The sequence below is a fragment of the Saimiri boliviensis genome, chromosome 9 (assembly GCF_048565385.1).
Source record: "Saimiri boliviensis isolate mSaiBol1 chromosome 9, mSaiBol1.pri, whole genome shotgun sequence".
In the NCBI taxonomy this organism is placed as follows: domain Eukaryota; kingdom Metazoa; phylum Chordata; class Mammalia; order Primates; family Cebidae; genus Saimiri; species Saimiri boliviensis.
This window is the reverse complement of record NC_133457.1, coordinates 108,449,606-108,469,758: the sequence shown is the minus strand read 5'-3', so window position 1 is coordinate 108,469,758 and position 20,153 is coordinate 108,449,606. Positions and strand designations below refer to the sequence as shown.

The following is a 20,153-nucleotide window of genomic DNA, read 5'->3' as shown; positions in this document are numbered from 1 at the left end:
GAAGAGTTGGCCTGGCCAAGTGTGTAAAAGGCAAAGTCTGAGAGAGAGTGGCCAGAGGGAAGAGCCCCTACAGATGGAGTCTCTGGAGCTGGAGGTGAGACCCTCGGGAGAATCGCACACAGCAGGTGCAGCAGACCCCAGGCAAATGTGGTCACTGGATTTGGCAGTATGGAAGCCAGAGCCCTAGTGTCATCTCCCTGCCTTTACCCAATAATTCTCAGAGTGATATCCAAAACAGTGTTTGACAACTGGTACAGGCTCTTCAGGGGCCACAGTTACTGGGCAAGGCCTTGCAAGGGTGACTTTGGGGCAGCTGGCCAGCAGCGAGAGGGGAAGCACTGGGCTCTGACCTCTGAGTGCCAGTGCTGTACTGGGGCACCATTTCCCCCAAGGGTCTCAGAGGAATTGGAGCAGCTAGGGAGCCACGGTGGGTTGACTGGCAGGCTGGTGGGCACCAGAGTGACTCCTTGGTGGTACCCTCTGGGCACTCTTGGGGACTGGGGCTAACAGATGGGGAAGGGAGCACACTCAAGGGGTTTAGAAAACGTTTATATAGGGAAACATTTACACACACACACACACACACACACACACACACACACACAACCTTTTTTTGTTGGAGACAGAGGCTTGCTCTGTTGCCCAGGCTGGCGTGCAGTGATGGGATCTTGGCCCTCTGCAGCCCTGATTTCCCAGGCTCAGGTGATCCTCCTACCTCAGACTCCCCAGCAGCTGGGACTACAGGCGTGTGCCACCATGCCTGGTGAATTTTTGTGTTTTGAAGGGGTTTTACCGTGTTACCCAGTCTGCTCTCGAACTCCTGGGCTTAAGCCATCTGCCTGCCTTGGCTTCCCAAAATACTGGGATTACAGGTGTGAGCCACTATGCCCAGCCTCCGATTTTTCTGTTCTTGCTTTGTGGATAATCAGATGCTTGGCCCTCCTGATTTAATCTTCTAATTTTCTTAACTGTTCACTCCTATTTTTCATCATCTTGTCCTTTTGTTCTACTTTGTGGAGGATTTCTTCACTTTTACCTTGCAGTTCTTTTATTATATCCTGACAGTTGCTGCCATATCCTCTATTTATTTATTTATTTATTTATTTATTTATTTATTTATTTATTTTACTTCAAGTTCTGGGTACATGTGCAGATTGTGCAGGTTTGTTACATAGATACACCTCTTTTAAATTTCTGAGAGCTCGCTCGTATGTTCTGAATGTTCCCTTGCTTCACGGCTGTGATGTCTTCTCATCTCTTCGAGGATCCTCATTTTTTTTTTGGTTTTGGTTCCTAGGTTTCTGTCTATTCTCTGCACTGTTTCCTCAAAATGTTGTCTATTCTCATTTTGTCCCTCATGTTAGAAGCATTTCTTAATGTCTGGTGTTCTCTGGCTGTCCCTTTTATCTTAAAAAAGGGAAAACTGAGGCTCAGGTGACCTTGTGAGCTGGAGCAGAGCCGGGATGGGAGGAGGAGGCAGGAGTGTGTGTTGAAGGGAGGAAGCCGGCTGGGCGCAGCGGCTCACGCCTGGAATCCCAGCACTTTGGGAGGCCAAGGCAGGTGGATCACCAGGTCAGGAGATCAACATCTCCTGGCCAACACAGTGAAACCCCGTCTCTACTAAAAACATGAAAATTAGCTGGGCTTGGTGGTGTGCACCCGTAGTCCCAGCTACTCAGGAGGCTGAAGCAGGAGAATTGCTTGAACCCAGGAGGCAAAGGTTGCAGTGAGCTAACATCACACCACTGCACTCCTGCCTGAGGAAAAGAGCAAAACGCCATCTCAAAAAACAGAAGGGAGAAAGCCCCCCTGAGTTTGAACCCTGCTTTTCAGAGCTGGGAGGGGAGGCTGAGGTGCCTGGGGAGAAATGAAGTCTCCAAGCCAGGGGGGCTGTTTCCAGCATGCCCTGACTAAGTGCTGCTATAGTCCAGCCCACTGTGGGGACTGTGGACAGGGAAGGGAGCGAGGTCTGAGCTGGATGGCGGCCCACTGGGCCCTTCCCCTGAGCCTTTGCCAGCCCTCTCCCAGTGCATTGGGCCAGGCAAGCCTCTGATGTGCCAGCTAGATGGAGGGCGGAGGAGGGAAGTCCTGACAACTGCCTCTACCCTGGGAATTGTGACGCTGCAATTACTGTCCCTGATAACCCGGGACTGGGCATAGGACCAGCTGGCTGTGCCAGCTCCTGGGGCTGATGAGAAAATCATGAGCTTGCCTTGTACTTTCCTTGTCTCCAAGCATCCGTCCACCAGGGATATGGAGCAGGTGTGTACACAGGCGTGCATGTGTGCGTGCGTGCGCGCGCACACACACACACACACACACACACACACACACACAACTTCAACCTGTTTATCCCCCCTTGAGATTTGCTGACTTGTGCATCGGTGCAGAGGGTGCTGGAAGAATTCTGGTCCTGGTTCTAGTTTCCCCATCTGGTCAATGGGAAGAGCTGGACTGGGAGATCCCCATGTCTCCTGCTGTGGTCCTGCAAGGAGGCTGGTGCTCCCGAGTCTGCCCCATCGGGACTATCAGGCTGGTTGGATCCTGCCCTGGGTTGATCTACTCACTGTTTTGTTTCCAGGAGGAGAGGGATCGCCCTCCCAGCTAACACAGCAGAGGGGCTGCAGAACGTCATCGGCATGGACAAGCCACTCTCCCTCCCGGGCTTCCTGGCCAAGTTTGAGTACTACATGCCAGCTATCGCGTGAGTTGCCCCCAACCTGCAGGTCCTGGGGCAGCATCGATTCCTATGACTAGAACCAGGCCTGTACCTCAGCCTGTGGGGGCCAGAGAAGGAGCTCTGGGACCATGGCTGTCTTTCTCACCATTGCGTACACTCAGTGAGTCTCTCCAGTGCCTTCAGGCCTTAGTCTTGCCTTCTGACATGTGGGTGTGATAGACTGAAATTGCTTCAGCTTCTACAGAGAAATGGCAGAATATGGGAGTTAAGAAGAAAGATCCGGCCGGGCACGGTGGCTCATGCCTGTAATCCCAGCACTTTGGGAGGCCAAGGCGGGAGGATCACCTGAGGTCAGGAGTTGGAGACCACCCTGGCCAACATAGTGAAACTCTGTCTCTACTAAAAATACAAAAATTAGCCAGGCACGGTGGTGCATGCTTGTAATTCCCAGCTACTTGGGAGGCTGAGGCAGGAGAATCTCTTGAACCTGGGAGACAGAGGTTGCAGTGAGTCGAGATCACGCCATTGCACTCCAGCCTGGGCCACAGAGTGAGGCTCTGTCTCTAAGAAGGAAAGGAAGAAAGAAAGGAAACAGAGCCTGGTATTAGACTTTCACGAAATAAATGTGACATTGGGCAAAATTATCCTTTCTGGGCCTCACTTCCCTCATCTATACACTAGGGCTTGTGATCTTCCTGCTTCACAGGGCTGGAGTTGGACCAGGCCCAGCCCTGTCCTCAGGCAGCCGCCTCTTGCTTTGAAGATAACTGCAACCTTTACTGACAGGCACTGTTAGATCATCTGTCATGGCTTCCGTTTCTTAATAGCAGAATATCTCCAGCATTACACACACCTTTTGTAGCTGTCAACAGTCCTACAAGGTACACACAATCTTCATTTGCAGATAAGGAAATGGAGGCTCAGGGAAGTGATGGAGCTCACCTAGGACCATGCAGCTGGCAAGGGGTGAAGCCCAGATTCTTGCCCTGGTGCCACCTTAATCTTCCTGGCATGAGGCAGGCAAGAATGTGGCCTCGGCAGTCACTGCTGCAGGAGCTCAGGAGGGGGAAAGGCAGAGGGGCTGGGGGCACTTGGGGAAGACTTCCTGGAAGAGGAAACGCAGGCTGGGCCTTAAGGAATGGAGAGGGTGTGTGATCTCATCCAGAGAGCTCGATGCAGGGACGGTTTGGAGGTTGGGCCAAGCATAGATTGTTGGAGACCAATGAACAAAGTCTGAGACAGATGGAGGCCACTGGCTGGGACAGAAATGAGGAGTCCTGGGGAAGGAAGATGTGGGCGGGGGCTACTGTGGTGCGGAAGATGTGCGGAAGCTCAGCCTGGAAGGTACCGACTGCCCTCATCCTTGGCCCTGGTGGGCAGATGCACAGGCGCACCCATGCTGCCTCCCTTGGGTACATGATGTGTCTCCTAGAGACACTGCCACAGCGAGACACACGTGTAGGTGGAGCTCCTGTACACACTGAGGCATATCATGGGGACATGCCACCCTACAGGCAGTTTCTACCTCTCAAGCCTTGAAACAGAAGAGTCCCATCCCTGAAGGCCCACGCTGGGCAGGCTGTCAGCCACTGTCTCATCTGAAGCTGCCTGGCCTTTTGGGTTTGACCTCCCCTGACCTCCTTGCCACATCCACAGATGTTGGATGCAGTTCGAGCCCTCTGGTGGAAGTAAACTGAGGCCCAGGAAGACACAGGGTCAAAAACAATATAGGGCTTGAACCTGGCCCATCTATCTTTTAGTTCAGGGCTTTGTGTTGTGAGCAGAGGGGAGGCCTGAATGTGAGATGGGGGCGGGGAGAGGCAGGGAAGATTCTCTCAAAGGCTTTTTCTTTTTTCCTGTCTTGAGTCGCTGGGGAACATTGCTAGGTACTGAAAAGGCCCAGAAGGGGTATGGGCGAGTGCTACAGAGAAATTCAATAATGTATTCATTCATTCATTGAGACAGCGTCTCGCTCTGTCTCCCAGGCTGGAGTGCAGTGGCACTATCTCGGCTCACTGCAACCTCCACCTCCCAGTTTAAGGGATTCTCCTGCTTCCGCCTCCCAAGTAGCTGGGATTACAGGCACCCACCATCATGCCCAGCTCACTGTTTTGTATTTTTAGTAGAGATGAGGTTTTACCATGTTTGCCAGGCTGATCACGAACTCCTGTCTTCAGGTGATCCACCCACCTTGGCCTCCCAAAGTGCTGGGATTACAGGGGTAAGCCACTGTGCCCAGCCTCCATCCTCATCCTGGAGATTCGAGAACTTCCCATGATGCCTTCTCCTGGGAGTGGCTGTTCTCCCTCGGGCAGGGCACTTTCTTCCCATGCTGGGCCCTCCCGGCACTGCGTGTCTCCCTCACGCATTCTAGTAACCACTTCATTTTCACTCTTCATCGAGTCCACCGTCCTGTGATCAACACAGTGGCCCTGACAGGGCAATTAGTGCCTTGCTTCTGGAGCAAACATGCAGTAATAACAACGAAAATGTTCTGTGCATGTGTCCGCTCTGCTCCATGTCCAGATGGGGTTGATGCAGTTTGATTCGTTTGTCCCCACCTTTGATGTAGGTGGCAGAGGGTGACTAACCAGGGGCCACACAGCAGATAGGTGTGGGCACAAGGATTCAAGTCCATGACTGTATCTCAGGTGTCCCCCCATCCAGGCATCCCTCTGGACTTATCCAGCTTTGTCCTTTTCTCTTACTTCTCTTCCCTGACAGCCTTATCTCCATCACCAACAAATATTTGGCTACTCTGTCCTAGGCACAGTCCTTAGCTGAGAGGTCACAGCTGTGACAAGACAGAGGAGTCCTTGCCACATGGAGACTGCATTCTAGTAGCAGATACTGCAAAGTGGCTGAGAAGTCATATGACACACAGTGCTGAGTGGTGATAAGGACCTGGGAGAAAAAGAAAGCCCCAGAGGATGGTGGAGGTGTCATTTTAAGGTGGTCTGGGCCAGGCATACCCAGTGGCTCGCGCCTGTAATCCCAGCATTTTGGGAGGCTGAGGCAGGCAGCTCACAAGGTCAGGAGATTGAGACCAGCAAGGCTAACACGGTGAAAACCCATCTCTACTAAAAATATAAAAATTAGGTGTGGTGGCACGCACCTGTATTCCCAGCTACTTGGGAGGCCGAGGCAGGAGAATCACTTGAACCTAGGAGGCGGAGGTTGCGGTGAGCTGAGATCACACCACTGTGCTCCAGCCTGGGCAACAGAGCAAGACTCTATCTCCAAAAAAAAAAAAAAAAAAAAAAAAAAAAAAAAAAAAAAAAGGTAAGGCAGTCTGACTGGGCACAGTGGCTCACGCTTGTAATCCCAGCACTTTGGGAGGCTGAGACGGGTTGGGTAGATCACCTGAGGTCAGGAGTTCGAGACCAGCCTAGCCAACATAGCGAAACCCTATCTCTACTAAAAATACAAAAATTAGCTGGGTATGTTGGCGTGTGTCTATAATTCCATCTACTCAGAGGCTGAGGCAGGAGAATCGCTTGAATCTGAGAGGCAGAGGTTGTGGTGAGCCAAGATTGCACCACTGACTCCAACCTCAGAAACAGAGCAAGACTCTGTCTCAAAAAAAAAAAAAAAAAAAAAAAAAAAAAAGATAAAGTGGTCAGGGAAGGCCTGTCTGAGGAGGTGAAGCTTGAGCTGGCTCTAAACGAGGGGACTGGGGAGAGACACAGTGTGGGACAGTGACAGTATCAGGGAAGAGCAGGCCTGCCAAGGCAAAGGCCCGAGTGGCAACAAGCACCACTGTCCTTAGAAAGGCGGCTCTGGCAGCCTCAGGGAACGAGCGAGAAGGAAGATAGGGAAGGCTGGCAAGGCCTGGAGGATGTGTGCTTTGTGGGCAGGATCTGGGAGTTGCAGTTTCATTCTCTGTGGCAGGAAGCTATTGGGGCTTGGAGGGGAGAAGTGATATGCTTTGATTTACCTTCTTAAAAGATTGTCCCAGCTGCGGGGTAAAAAACAGGATGACAGAGGCCAGCATGGAGACAGGGAGGCCAGTTAGAGATGGTGTGATTCAAGCCAGGACGGAGGGGTGAGAATTGGCATGCACTTCCGAAGTAGAGCTGATAGGACTTGTCCAGTGTCTGGAATCTTATTCAGTGGATGCCCAGTGCTTGGGTCTGGGGGATGAGGAAGGGCCAGAAGTGGGTTTAATCTGCCAAGGTTTGGGACATCATTTTCTCCCAGACCTCCCAAGGGACTTAGGGAATGGTTCCAACCCCTTTCTTCTCTTCGCAGGGGTTGCCGGGAGGCTATCAAAAGGATCGCCTATGAGTTTGTAGAGATGAAGGCCAAAGAGGGCGTGGTGTACGTGGAGGTGCGCTACAGCCCTCACCTGCTGGCCAACTCCAAAGTGGAGCCAATCCCCTGGAACCAGGCTGAGTGAGTGACGGTCCAGAAGAGCCGTGCTGAGGGTGTGGCTGGGAGGCTCAGCCCTCAGTCTGGAAGGGCAAACTGCTGGGAGTCCCTGACCCAAGCAAGACCTTGCTCTTGCCCCTGCCCCCAGTCTGGCTTATGGGCTCAGAAAGATGGGTTTAACTCTGTCACAAGAGACATGGTTCCCATCCTTGCCTTGGGGTTATATTCTTATGTTGGGCACAAGTGTTTGGCTGTGTCTTGCAACCCACAGCTCTGGCCACAGGCCTGCTGTCCAGGAATGTTAACCTGCTTAGCCAGCAACTTCTAAAGGTCCTGCTCTAACTTCGTAACTGGAGTGAGTCTGGCCCATTTCCAGCCCCCTGCCTGGACCCCCACAGATCCGTAAGTGGTATCACAGAACCACTCTGTCCCATTTTCTGAGCCATGGTTCTGACACATATCGGGCATGAACACCATGCCAGGCCCAAGCTTAGCAATGCTCTCCCTATGGGGGTGGGGAGGGCCGTGTGGACACCACACACCTCCCACTAAGATCGAGGGGCACCCAGCTGCTTTAAGGGCCAGAAGGGACATGCTATTGCCTGGAGGCATCTCTGTCAGTCTTTCCTCTGAGGCAGTGGGTCAGTGTGGGAGAAGGGTCTTCCCCAGAGCCGCCTCTTCCTCCTCTGTCCCAGTCCCAAAGCTGCCCTTTGACCTTCCCTTTGCCTCAGGCCCATCCCTACTCCTCTCCCCACACAGAGGGGACCTCACCCCAGACGAGGTGGTGGCCCTAGTGGGCCAGGGCCTGCAGGAGGGGGAGCGAGACTTCGGGGTCAAGGCCCGGTCCATCCTGTGCTGCATGCGCCACGAGCCCAGTGAGTAGGATCACTGCCCTGCCCAGGGCTGCCCGCCTGACCCTGGCCCTGACCTCCTCGCCTAGCAGTGGGGCCGTACCTGACCTCCCCTGTGCCCCACACCCCCATGGTGTCCCCTGGAACTCGGGGCTTCCTGAAATGACTGGAGACCTCCTAGGCAGGCTCACAACTTCCTAGAGATGTACTTTTCTCCCCAGGGATGCCATAACCTTCATAGCCACCCTGCTGGAAACTCAACACCAAATAGGAGCTTAACTATTGCAAACAAAAATCTAGGCTAGATTCTCATCAGCCCATGTTGCTCCCTTGAGACCCTGTGGACCAGGCCCCATCCCATCTGGGCCACGGAAGCCGTGAATAGGTCTGATTTCCCAGATTTCTGAGGGGTCTCCCTTGTCAATGACGCTGATCAGATCTCAAGTTTGTGCCTCGTGGTGCACAGCCTCACCGTGTGACTTTGGGCAGGTCACACCGGCTCTCTGGTTGTGCACCGAGACACCTCAGTTGTGCACTGTCCTGAGGAGACGATCACACTTACTTCATTCCTTTACCCCTGGGATTAGTGAGAACCAAAGCTACCTGCGCACATCTCCTCTAATCCTCGCAGCAGGCTGTACAGTAGAACTACCATTGCTTATTCCCATTTGACAGATAAGGAAATTGAGGGGGAGTGAGGTGCAGCCTCTTGGAAGGCATGAACCCTGGATTTGCATCCAGGGACATCTAGTTCCAAAGCCTATGTTCGTTCATAAACATTTCATAATAACTTTATTGGTTAAGAGTACATAATACATTAGCAATATGCTTCGTAATACTTGCGAGTTCCTAGACGGCAAGTTACACCATCCTCCATTTCCTCATCTGTGCATGGGAGTAAGCCTACCATAAGCACCGTTGGAAACACAGGTGAGAGAAGGGTCCGTGTGTCATTTACTGAGCTCAGGCCCTGTCACTGGTGCTTTACACACATGGCCTTGGCAAAGCCTTGCCACGACCCTGTGCAGTAGCTGGCAGTGTTCTGAAAAAGGTGGAAACTGAGGCCCTATACAGCAGTTTTCCACAGGCCATGTGGTTAGGACGTAGCAGTTCGGATTTGAAGATACTGAGACCTGTTATGTGTCGGCCTCCCATGGGATGGGGGGGAGAGGGGGTTGGGTAGGACAGCAGGCAGGTGGGCAGGGAGGTCTCTCCATGGTGCTGATGACAGAGCCTGGGCGGGCATCTCGCCCACAGACTGGTCCCCTGAGGTGGTGGAGCTGTGTAAGAAGTACCAGCAGCAGACCGTGGTGGCCATTGACCTGGCTGGAGACGAGACCATCCCAGGAAGCAGCCTCTTCCCTGGACATGTCCAGGCCTACCAGGTGGGCCCGTGAGAAGGAATGGAGAGGCTGGCCCTGGGTGAGCCTGCCTCCCACTCATAGTTGGGAGAAATCACAAGAACCAGGGAGCATGGGGTCTCTTGAGTTCTGAAGTGTGTCTTGATTGGGTCTTAAGGCTTGAAACTGGAAGTCCCCCAGGCCAGGAATGGTGGTTCATGCCTATAATCCCAGCACTTTGGAAGGCTGAGGGAGGAGGATTGCTTGAGCCCAGGAGTTTGAGACCAGTCAGGGCAACATAGTGAGACCCCATCTCTGCAAATATAAAAAAAGGAGGTATGGTGGTGTGTCCCAGCTACTTGGGAGGCTGAGGTGGGAGAATCGCTTGAGTCCAGGAAGTTGAAGCTGCAGTGAGCTGTGATCATGCCACTGCACTCCAGTCTGGGTGACAAAGGGAGACCCTGTCTCAAAAAAAAAAAAAAAAAAAAGAAGAAGAGAGGGAGGGAGGGAAAGAAAAAGAAAGGAAAGAAAGAAAAGAAAGGAAAAAGCCTCACTTGGTGTTGGGAGTCCTGTGTTTGAGCCTGCTTCTGGCTGTGATCTGCTGTGTGACCCTGGGCAAGACTGTGTCTTCTCTGGACCTCTGGTTCTTCTATTGGGATGACTGAGTTGGAGCCAATATCTCAAAAGCCCCTTCCAGCCTAATGATGAATGTGCTTCCTGTGGAAGGGGTGCAGCATGGTGGTGAAGGGTCAGGGTTCTGGAGTCCCACTGCCCGGGCCCAGAGCTTGGTTCCACACTTCCTGTCTGACCTTAGTCACGTTACTTGACTCTCCTGAGCTTCAGTCCCCCATCGTAAAATAGGTGAGGTAATAGTTGTGAATATTAGATGATGTACACAAGTCACTTCATATACTGCCTGACACATGGTAACTGGCTAGTGACAGCTACCACTTAAAGACTTGGGGGGTAAAAGACAGGTTTCCCCATGCTGTCGAAGGAGGCAACCTGACTGCGGGATGGTTCAAGCTCCACAGTGTGGTCAAGGCAGGGCCTGCTGGGCCTCCCTCTAGGGCGCCCATGACCTGACCTGGCTCTCCCCCTTCCAGGAGGCTCTGAAGAGCGGCATTCACCGTACTGTCCACGCCGGGGAGGTGGGCTCAGCCGAAGTGGTAAAAGAGGTGAGGGCCTGGGCTAGCCATGGGGTCCTTCCTCCCTGCTTCCTCCCATACTTGGCTCCATTCTGCTTCTCTACAGGCTGTGGACACACTGAAGACAGAGCGGCTGGGACATGGCTACCACACCCTGGAAGACCAGGTCCTTTATGACAGTCTGCGGCAGGCAAACATGCACTTTGAGGTGAGCGGGCTGGGGAGTGGGGAGGAACCATCCTCGGCTGTCCCCACTTCCTGTATAGAGAGGCAGAAAGCAGGGTGGGTCCCAGGAGCTAAAGGGGTGGCCCCAGGCCCAGACATGCGGGGAGGGATCAGCATGGCCTGGGCCATCCCTGCCAGCCACACACCTGCTCTTCCAGATATGCCCCTGGTCCAGCTACCTCACTGGTGCCTGGAAGCCGGACACGGAGCATGCAGTCGTTCGGTGAGCTCTGGTCCTCTGTTCAGTTTTGTTCCAGGAAGGCCAAAGAGGGAGGAAACTGTAGGAAACAGGCATCAGCCCATGCCGGGTCTCTTAGATATGAAATCTCTTTGATGCCCTGGGAAGCAGGCATTGCTGTCCTCATCTTACAGATGAGGACTCCAAAGCCAGATGTGCTGTGGCTTGACTGGGATTAACCAGCAGAGCTGGGGCCTTACAGCTCATTCAGCTGCAGGAGAGGGCTCCGCTGCTCTGAGGGAAGCTTCCACACTTCCAATTCCCCCAACTCTGCCTCCTGGGCATCGCATAGGAAGCAGGAATCTCTCCTGCCAGTATGTTTTCTGTACTTGGCACCTGGCCCTTGGGACCCCTGGGCATTCCCCTGAGTGTCATCTTAAAGCTTTCCATTGGAGGGTCTGTTCCATCCTCCCTGGCTCCCATCGTGTAGCCTAACCAGGGCCAAGCCCTAGGAGTAATATCAGGCCAGCACTGATCCATTTGCCAAGCTTATGAGAAGAGGAGGGGCTTGAGCTCTGATGTTCTGAAGACAAGGGGGTCTTGAGGCTTGCCTTAGGAACATGTGGCACCTGTGGAGGTTCTTGGAGGCACGTGGCTATACCATGGGCTGGAAAAAGATCCACGAGTCATCTGCAGAGATATGGTGGTTGAAAGAGAAGCACTAGCCCCAGGAGGTGGTGGAGCAAGAGGGCCTAGGATAGAACCCAGAAGGACAATGATATTTAAGGGACCAGCAAAAGAGACAAGTAGGAAAGTCAGAAGTGTGGTGTCAGAGAAATCTAGGGAAAGAGTTTCAAGAAACAGCATTATTAAATTCTGCTATATGAGTCAATTATGGTCAGAGCTAGGAAAGATCGTTAGATATAAGATGATGGTCAGGGATTGTGCTAAGAACAGCTTCCATGGTATGTTGGAATAGCCCGCTCCCAGTGGGACTGAGGAACAAGCAAGGTAGGGTGCAGAGGGGAAGGTTAGAGAGGGTGGCAGCTGGAGGGGGGTGCTACTTTTTTTGGCTCCCTCCCCCCACCACCACTGGTCTTCATTGTTCTCATGTCTGGCCCCTCTGCTACCTTTGCCCAGCTCTGGTCTGCAGGATGGGTTGGAGTCTGGAGTTTCTAATTATGTAGCCTTGGGCAAGTCATGGACAAGTCACCTGAGTTCTCGGAATTTATTTCCCCCTCTGCACAAGGATCAGCTCTTTCAGATCTGTTTGAGGCTGCTGTGAGGATCAAAGGCGGGTGAACATCAATGTGCTGTGACTACATAAGAGTAAAAGGAGGATCATTCTCTCCCTCTCCCCCTCCTGCAGTCTCAGAAATGACCAGGCTAACTACTCGCTCAACACAGATGACCCACTCATCTTCAAGTCCACCCTGGACACTGATTACCAGATGACCAAACGGGACATGGGCTTTACTGAAGAGGAGTTTAAGAGGCTGGTGAGTGGGTGTGAGCCATACTGGCCTTGACTAGGGTTTGGGAGTATGAGATCTACAGGTCCTGCCCAGGGCCTGGAACCCTTGGGGAGAGGGAGCAAGTTTGCCTGAACGGTCCAAGACAAGCCCAACCTAGACACTTTCCACAGAGAAGACATCTTTGGGTTGATGTCCTGACCTAGGACCAGGTTTTTGATCCTTTGCTTGGGTTGAGTGCCTTTAAAGAATCCAATGAAAGCTGTCAACCATCTCCCCAGAAAGGTGTGCCCAGCGATGAAGTCTTGCGTGCTCTCTTCAGGTTGTTCTTAGATCCCAGGCTGAGTGAGTCCATTCCTGCAGGTGTCTTTGGGGTATCTCTGCCCCCCTCTACATGCCACCCTGTTTCAAAGGTTTCCCCAACTTCCTTCTTGCAGCCCTTTATCACGTAATGACACATTGAAAACATGACCCCATGGTCTCTACTCTTGGCACTTGCTGCCGCGTGACAGTGGACAAATCCCTCCCCTCTAAGCATACCTGCCCATGTTCAGTGAAGAGGATGGACTATCACTACATTGCAAGAGCTGCCTTCTTTGTTCTCTGGTTCCATGTTGTCTGAATTCTGGCCCTTCCAGAACATCAATGCAGCCAAGTCCAGTTTCCTCCCAGAAGATGAGAAGAGGGAGCTTCTCGACCTCCTCTATAAAGCCTATGGGATGACACCTTCAGCCTCTGCAGGTAGGTTCCTGTCTGGGCTTCTGGGTGGTTGCCCTGTGCTGGCTCCAGCCTGGCTTTCTGTAGGACTTCTAGCAAGGTGCTCTTCCTTTCTTGGGCAGTGCCAAGAAGGTGTGATGACTCCCTGGTTTCTGGGCCCTGGCCGGGAGCAGCGTCTCATTAGATTGGCTTGTTTTTCATATAACTTCTTGAGAGGCTGTTTGAAGGGGAGACTTTCTGAAGCCCAGTCCCAAAGATCTGGGAAGCTTCGGACATCTCCATGGCTGCCCAAAGCCAAGTGCAGGGAGTCGGGCCCAGGCCTGTTCTGCTTCTTTCTACCACTGTGGTCTTGCCACGGCATCTCCTTGCCATCAGTAGGAAGGAGTTCTTTTCTGGTTCTGGTGTCCTATGATTTTTACAACATCCTGGGTACTCCAAGTTGCCTGATCTTTCTGCTTCTCTGAACCAACGAGCAGGGCAGCACCACTGAGGACGCCACCCCTCCAAGCCTTCACCCTGCGGAGTCACCCCAACTCTGTGGGGCTGAGCAACATTCTTAAATTTATTCCTTCCAAGAAGTCCCTGATCTCGATGGTCAGTTACTGATGCTCCTGAAGCCTGTGTGTCCATTTCTGCACACACGTATACCTCGGCATGGCTGTATCACTTCTCTGATTATGTGCCCTGGACAGGGGGACCAGCACCCTTGCACATGGGCATGGTTGAATCTAAATCCCTCCTTCTGTGGCAACTTGTACTGAAAATCTGGTGCTCAATAAAGAAGCCCATGGCTGGTGTCATGCAGCAGGTGGCATGTAATTTGGTCTTGGGCAGGGTGAGAATGGAAGGAGCTAGGTCAGCCTGCTCAGTAGCAGGGCTTGAGCCCAGGGAAGGCTGTGAATGCTAGGCCAGAGCTCCTAACGCCGTGGGCCAAGAGAGGGCCAGCGACTGTCCTCCTTCCAGAAGAAACAAGGCTTCTCTGGTTGTCTGCTCAAACATTCCCTGAACTCTGAGCCCCTCCTAATTCTAGGTTTGAAGGAGTAAACCTTGCTTTTGAGTTCCTAAAACTGGCAGCTGGGGTGACAGCAGACGAGATGGAAGAGGGCTCATCAGACATTGGGTCTCGGAGTAGTGCTGGCCTCTGCGGAACGCCGCATCTTCTCAGAATCTTACACTCCAGAAGCCTGGGGCAAGTTGGCTAATTGTGGACTTGGGGAAAATAAGGCCCAACCCCTGTTTTTGCTGCTTTAAGGAGAAATAATCTTAAACCAGTCACACAAGTCATCAGCATTTATTTCCTGGGTCCTAGGTGTCACTTATCCTGGTAGAAAGGGCAGAGGTGGTCAAATAGTTTTGAGCCAAAATCCCTTCCCTAAAAATGGACCTGTGAAGCTCCATGAGGGAGCTGCACAGACAATGAGAGTTTAGCTAAAATGGCTTAAAAAAATGTGAATTGATTGTCAGCTCTCTCCGTCTCTGCTGAAAAAAGATTTAAAATTTTTAAAAAGTTTAAAAGTGTTTTCTAAAAAAGGGACAAGAAGGTCTTGACCCAGAAGGTTGGGGCTGGAAAGGAAGTGTTGGTGTTGGGACAGGGTCCCTGCCCAGGCCGCTCGTGAGAGGAGCGTTCTTGCATGGGCTGCTCACTGTAGGGCAGGGCCCCACCCAAGTCCCGGCACCAGCTCAATAAATAACATTTGTGGTTACAGTGTCTTGAAAGTGTACCTGGGCACGGTGAGAAGGTGGTGGGAATGTGGAGCCTGTGGGTGTGGGCAGAGGACTTTCCCGGAGTGGAGGCCACAGAGGCCTCTGGGGAGCCTTCTCAGTCTGGCCTGGTTTATCTGGGACATGGGGCTCAGAGAAGAGGCTGCTGGGCCAGTGCCAGGGTTCCCCCTCTGGGAGGGGACAGAAGGTATCTCATCCGGCCTAATTGGATGAGATCAGACTCAAGACGAGGTGGTCCCATCGCTGCTCTGGGGCTGGTTGCCGGCTTCCTTGTCTGGGGCGCTTCCCTCCACCTGTCCTTCTGGAGAGGAGAGAAAGGTTTTTCTTGGGCACATATACACAAAGTAAAGCACAGAAGCGGGTGTAAACGGGCCTAGCCAAATCGATCACAGTGGATATGGCCTGGGGAGCAAGACAGGAGCTGGGCTGGGGTGGTGGTGGCCAGTGGGACTTTGGCCTGGTCTGTAACATCTTTTTACATGGAAATGCACGTGCTGTTAGTATAATTAAAAGTCAATTAAGGGCCATTTTGGATGGGTGCTTAAAGCATCTTGAAGGTTGTTTTATTTGTGCAGGTTCCCAGAGGGGGAGGCCAAACGTTAAGTCCCCAGAGTGTCACAGGTGCTCAGCAAATGGCAGCTGTTCTTCTAAGACAGTAAAGAGCCCTGAACCAGGCCAGCTCAGGGAGTGCTAGGGTGTGGCCTGCATTAGGCCTGTGGCTGCCAAGTGTGCAGCATGAGGTGTGTGCTGGGCCACCTCCCCAAACAGACACCTTGGCAGCTTGAAGGACAGCAGCAGGCTCACAGAGGGGGAGCACCTCCCCCAGGGAGGCAGGGTACAAGCCGGGTCTCCACTCTCAGCTTCCTTTGAGCCCCACTGTGCAAAGTGGGACAGGCAGCCTCTACCACCCACTGTACCAGCAGTGCAGGGTGAGGGAAGTACCAAACTCACACCCAGGCACCCAGTCTCCATGCCCTCCTCCTCAGGCTGCACAATAAACATATCTTTTCACAAGGTGCCCCCACGTGGGGCCTGGCATGTGAGCAGAGTTCAATCAGTGGTGTGTTCTTAAACCCCAGTGACACTGCAAGCTCATCGATGGACTGAGTTCAAATCCAGCCCAAACAGACCACACCTTTGCATCTTTCAGGCTAAGCCCTTTACAGAACCAGGAGAACCACCACCCTATGCCTAGCTCCAGGGTCTGCAAACAGATGGGCACTTTTTCATGCAATGCACACAGTAACATGGAGGTGTAATGAGGGTCATGATATGCACAAGAAAACCAAGGCTCAGTGAGGTGAGCTGATTTGCCTGGATCAAGGGTAGAGAGCCCTGCTTGCCACCAAGGCCAGTACCTCTTCTACCAAAAGTAACCTCTTCCAATAAGCAGCATCCCTGAAGGTTTACAGAAGCCTGGCATCAGCACTGCTTCACTGTGCCCTGCAGCAGGCTAGGAAGTGGGTGGTAGCTCAGTACCCTATCCTGGGAAGCCTGCTCTTATTCCCAGCGGGGTGGCGCCTGGAACTCTGTACTCCCCCTGCCTTGGGGAGTCCGCTGGACTGAGAGCCTGGCCCGCAGCCCTGCCCATGGAAACACAACTGCTCACTGTGGCCTCGTGGAAGGCTCCTTGGCCAGTTGCTCTTGCCTGGACACCACCATGAGTGTTTCGTTTCCTCTGTTCCCCTTTTTAAAAGTCAGTCACCCTGGCAGGCAAATGTCGTGTACCCAGAGGAACCCCACTGTAGGGAATCTGAGTCAGGGAAAACAGGTGTTAGGAGGGCCTGGGCACATGGGCCAGCAGCTCCAACTGCTGAGGTGTAGAGGGAGACAGAAACAAGTTCACCAGAGCTGAGGGTGAGGACATAGAAGCCTTGAGAGACAGCCCAGGGCAGTGTGCCCAGTGTGGCAGCTGGACATGCTGGTCATTCAGTCGGTCAATGAACAGCCATTAACTTAGCACCTCTGTCATGTGCCAAATGCCACCAGGCACCGAGGGCACAAGACACAGAGCCTGTGCTGGAGAAGCTCCATCTACAGCAGGGCACTATGCTCAATGGGCTCATGGAGGCAGATCATGAAGGCGTCTGGCAGGGGCACTGTGGTCAGGGAAGGTTTCTCAGCTGAGCAGATGCCTGGGTCCTAAGAATGAAGAGCGGCCAGCCAGGCAAGGGGAGGGAAGGAGAAGCAAAGAGAGGGGCAGTATGTGAAGGCCCACAGGAGCTTCTGAGAGATCAAAGTACTTTACTCCGGCTATTGAAAGGATGAGAGTTGAGGCTGAAGAGGTGAGCAGGTGAGCCCCGTGGAGGTTCTGCCTGGGCCACCTGACAGAGGAGGACTAGTAGACCACGGAACAGGGAAGGCTTGGGGATGGGGTTCCGTCGACAGGTGCTGGGGACTCGCAAGGCAGCCAGTTTCTCATTCTATGTTAACTCCCTGGTGGCCCTGAGCAAGCCCCCAACTTCTCTGGGCCTCAGTTTGTCCATCTATAACATGAGAGGGCTGGTCCATGCCCCTGCAAAGCCTTCTCTGTTCTGTACTTTTAGTTCACTTCTGGCCAGTGAGGCCCAAGAAGACTGGGGTTCCCCAGGGAAAGGCAGGGCTGTGACCCTCCAAGGACAGCCCGGGAGGGACAGATGAAGCCTGACAGCTGTGCTGTGATGAGACACACGGCCTCTGCGGTACTGCGGGAGCAGGAGGGAAAGGCCTCAGCCAGTGCAGGGGTCAGGAAAGCTTCCCAAGGAAAGTCCCAGGCTGACCATGGACTTGAGCCAAGGGGTTCTCTGGGTAGTGGAGGGAGGGCGGGGGTGTCCCAGTCAGTACTTGGGTGCATGGATGCTGTTTCCTTTTGTCATTCAGTCTGTGGTTACCAAGCACCTGCTGTGCCCCAAACAGAACACAAGGCCTCTGCCCTCCTGGCACTCACATTTGGCCACATGAGACCTTGTCAGAGAGTGGTGAGGGTCATGTGATTGGGGAAGGGTGATCTAGCCCCTAGAGAGGCTTGACTGAGAAACAGACCAAAGGTGGATGTAGCTGGAGGGTGGCAGGGAGAGGAGTGGCATCAGGTGTGTCTCGGGCAGGGCCTGGCCTACAGCAGGACTGCCCCAGGGCACTGAGACAAGCTTAGCGTCACTCAGTGACACACTGGGGAATTTTTTGGCAGAAGCATGATGGACAGAATGGTTTAAATGAGGGCTGCCAGCTGCTGCATTGAGCTAAACAGGAAGGGCAGAAATGGGTGCAGGCAGGCCAGCGGGGAGGCTGCATAGTCAGCCAGGTGAGAGCTGTGAGTGGCCAGAACCAACTATGGCTGTGGGGGTGGCGAGAAGTAGAAGGACCTGGGATGTACCTTGGAGGAGAACTGACAGGACTTATGGGTGGATTAGGGGGCAGGGGGACAGGAAGAGCCATGGATGCTTGGCCAGAGAGTCCTTGGGACCTGAGACTCAAACATCTTCCAACCTAGAGACTGCTGGACTCAGCCACTGGCCATGGGACAGGCCTGATTTACATGTGGTTTCTTCTCTAAGAAAGTGTGGGCAGCTAGGACTTGGAGACCAGCCCGGGGCCAGGCAGAGGGCCTCTGGCATGCAGGAGTGCCAAGGACCTGCTGGCTCTTACCTGCCCCCTCAAGTGCCAGCTCGCCCATGTCTCCAGCCAGCTTCCTCACGCTCACAGCCTCTGAGTCTCCCTGGATGTCGGGGACCGCATTCCGACGGCCTGTCCGGTCACAGGAGATGAAGTCTGAGTAGGAGGACTCGACCTCCATCATGCCCGTAGCATCGCTCCTCAGGCCTGTGGGGACAGGAGGCGGGGGGCAGAAGTAAGTCCAGATGCATTCTGCATAAAGGACAGCTCCAGTTCCCTGGCACAGGTGGCTTCTGTCAAAATGACAGTTATTGCCTCTCAATGAAAACAAAGCAAAAAGCACAGAAAAGTACAAAGAACAAAACAAGTCACTCATAATTCCATACCCAGACAACCACCAACATTTTGAAGAACATGGGTTCGGACTTTAAGTAAAATTATTGACAAACATGTATATACATTCATCCATACCACATGCCAGGCACTGGCCATAGACTGCAGATGCCCCTATGAACAAATTGGCCACGGTCCCTGACCTCACAGAGCTTACCATCTACCACAGGCAGCACAGAATCACCTTAGACCTAAGTCCTGGCCTTGGTGTGCAGGGCTTCAAGGGAGAATGAAGGCTGCTGGAGTGATCACTAGGGCCTGGCCAAGGCTGAGGGTCACGAAGTGACATTTTACTTGAGAACCAAGGATGACGAGGCTTCATGTAGATGAACAGTGAGGGAAAGAGCATTAAAGAGAGGGGAAGAGCATGTGTGCAGGTTCCGAGGAAGGCAGGCATGGGGGCTTGGAAAAACAGGAAGAGCCAGCAGGCAGGAGTATGGCGGAAGAGGGACAATGACAGCGAGGACACCGCTGAGGCAGGCAGGGGCCGGACCACACCTGGAACTTGGTCCCTGAGGGGCTTTAGGCCAGGTCATGAAGGAGCAGCTGTGCATTTTCAAAGATGACTCCAGCGTTCAGGCAGAACAGTGCTGGGAAGGGGCAAGTTAGGAGGCTCCTGTAGAAGTTCAGGTGCCAAGACGGTGGGTGGAGGAAGGTGGTGGTGAGGATTCTAGATGTAACTTGGAAATCAAACCAGCAAGATGTAGTGTTGGATGATGGGTAATTGATGTGAATAAAGGTGGACAGATGTGTGGTTTGCTGACATGAATAAGAACAGAGGAGGAATATTTGGGGGCATAAAGTGCTATTTGGCCATGGTAGTGCTGATATGCCTATGAGCCCTCCAAGGGGAGAGGTGGAGCCTTAGGTACATGGAATGAGGAGGCTGAAGCTCAGAAGAGAGGTGGAGTGGGAGGAAAGATAGGAAATTAGTACGTAGTTCTTGCTACAGAGATGGCAGTTAACAGCCCTAGTGGTTGGTAACACAGCCTAGAGAAAGAATAGCACCACATATATAAAGAAGGGCCACATACATTCAGAAATGATTTGGGGCCATACTTTATGCTGTGTTTTATAGCCTACTCTCTGCAATGCTTTAGAACATGTCGCTAAGGCTCCCTCCACATGAGTTTTGTGCCAGCACACTTGGATGGGCCATGATTTACTCTAGGATCGTTCCTCCAGAAATGAACACGGAGATCCTTTCCAGTTTTCTACCGCCATACACAGCACAGGGCCTTTATGTAAGTCTCTGTGCCCATCCCTAACTATTTCCTGAGAGTATATTCCTAGAATTGCTGGGCTAAAGGGAAGGGTGAAGGAATTTTTAGACTTTTGACACATTTCCAAGTTGCTTTCCCAAATGGCACAGTGGTATTTATGACAAAAAATTGGCAGAAAGACTTATAAAGTCAGTACTATTTTTATTTATAGCCCCACCAGTAGCACACAGGTTGTCTATCTG

The 20,153-nt window shown here is 52.8% G+C and overlaps 2 protein-coding genes across 10 annotated transcripts in view; one reads left to right on the top strand and one right to left on the bottom strand.

Moving 5' to 3' along the window:
• The window catches only part of ADA (adenosine deaminase), a 138,881-nt gene that overhangs the window by 105,608 nt on the left and 13,120 nt on the right, over window positions 1–20,153 (top strand). For 4 of the 9 annotated variants that reach the window (XR_012519362.1, XR_012519359.1, XR_012519361.1 and 1 more), the window contains 9 exons: window positions 2,582–2,704; window positions 6,932–7,075; window positions 7,811–7,926; window positions 9,160–9,287; window positions 10,349–10,420; window positions 10,497–10,598; window positions 10,774–10,838; window positions 12,163–12,292; window positions 12,904–13,006. Coding sequence is in view for 5 of the 9 variants with exons in the window: in XM_039479279.2 (XP_039335213.1) it covers window positions 2,582–2,704; window positions 6,932–7,075; window positions 7,811–7,926; window positions 9,160–9,287; window positions 10,349–10,420; window positions 10,497–10,598; window positions 10,774–10,838; window positions 12,163–12,292; window positions 12,904–13,006 (983 nt within the window). In the remaining 4 variants the exon portion in view is untranslated. The other 5 variants (XM_010346897.3, XM_010346899.3, XM_010346898.3 and 2 more) reach the window with 4 other exon arrangements.
• Window positions 14,258–18,479, bottom strand: PKIG (cAMP-dependent protein kinase inhibitor gamma). Its single transcript, XM_010346900.3, has 2 exons — window positions 18,329–18,479; window positions 14,258–15,005 (listed from the first exon to the last, which is right to left on the bottom strand). Exons 1-2 carry the CDS (start codon window positions 18,477–18,479, stop codon window positions 14,926–14,928), a joined length of 231 nt encoding a protein of 76 aa, XP_010345202.1. The 3' UTR covers window positions 14,258–14,925.

What these genes read in the sequence shown, in the direction of transcription:
- PKIG (XM_010346900.3), bottom strand. Translation starts at nt 18,479, where the DNA reads ATGATGGAGGTCGAGTCCTCCTACTCAGACTTCATCTCCTGTGACCGG. An exon ending in GCTGGCACTTGAGGGGGCAG is followed by an intron (nt 15,006 to 18,328) that starts GTAAGAGCCAGC and finishes TCTCCTCTCCAG; the next exon opens with AAGGACAGGTGGAGGGAAGC.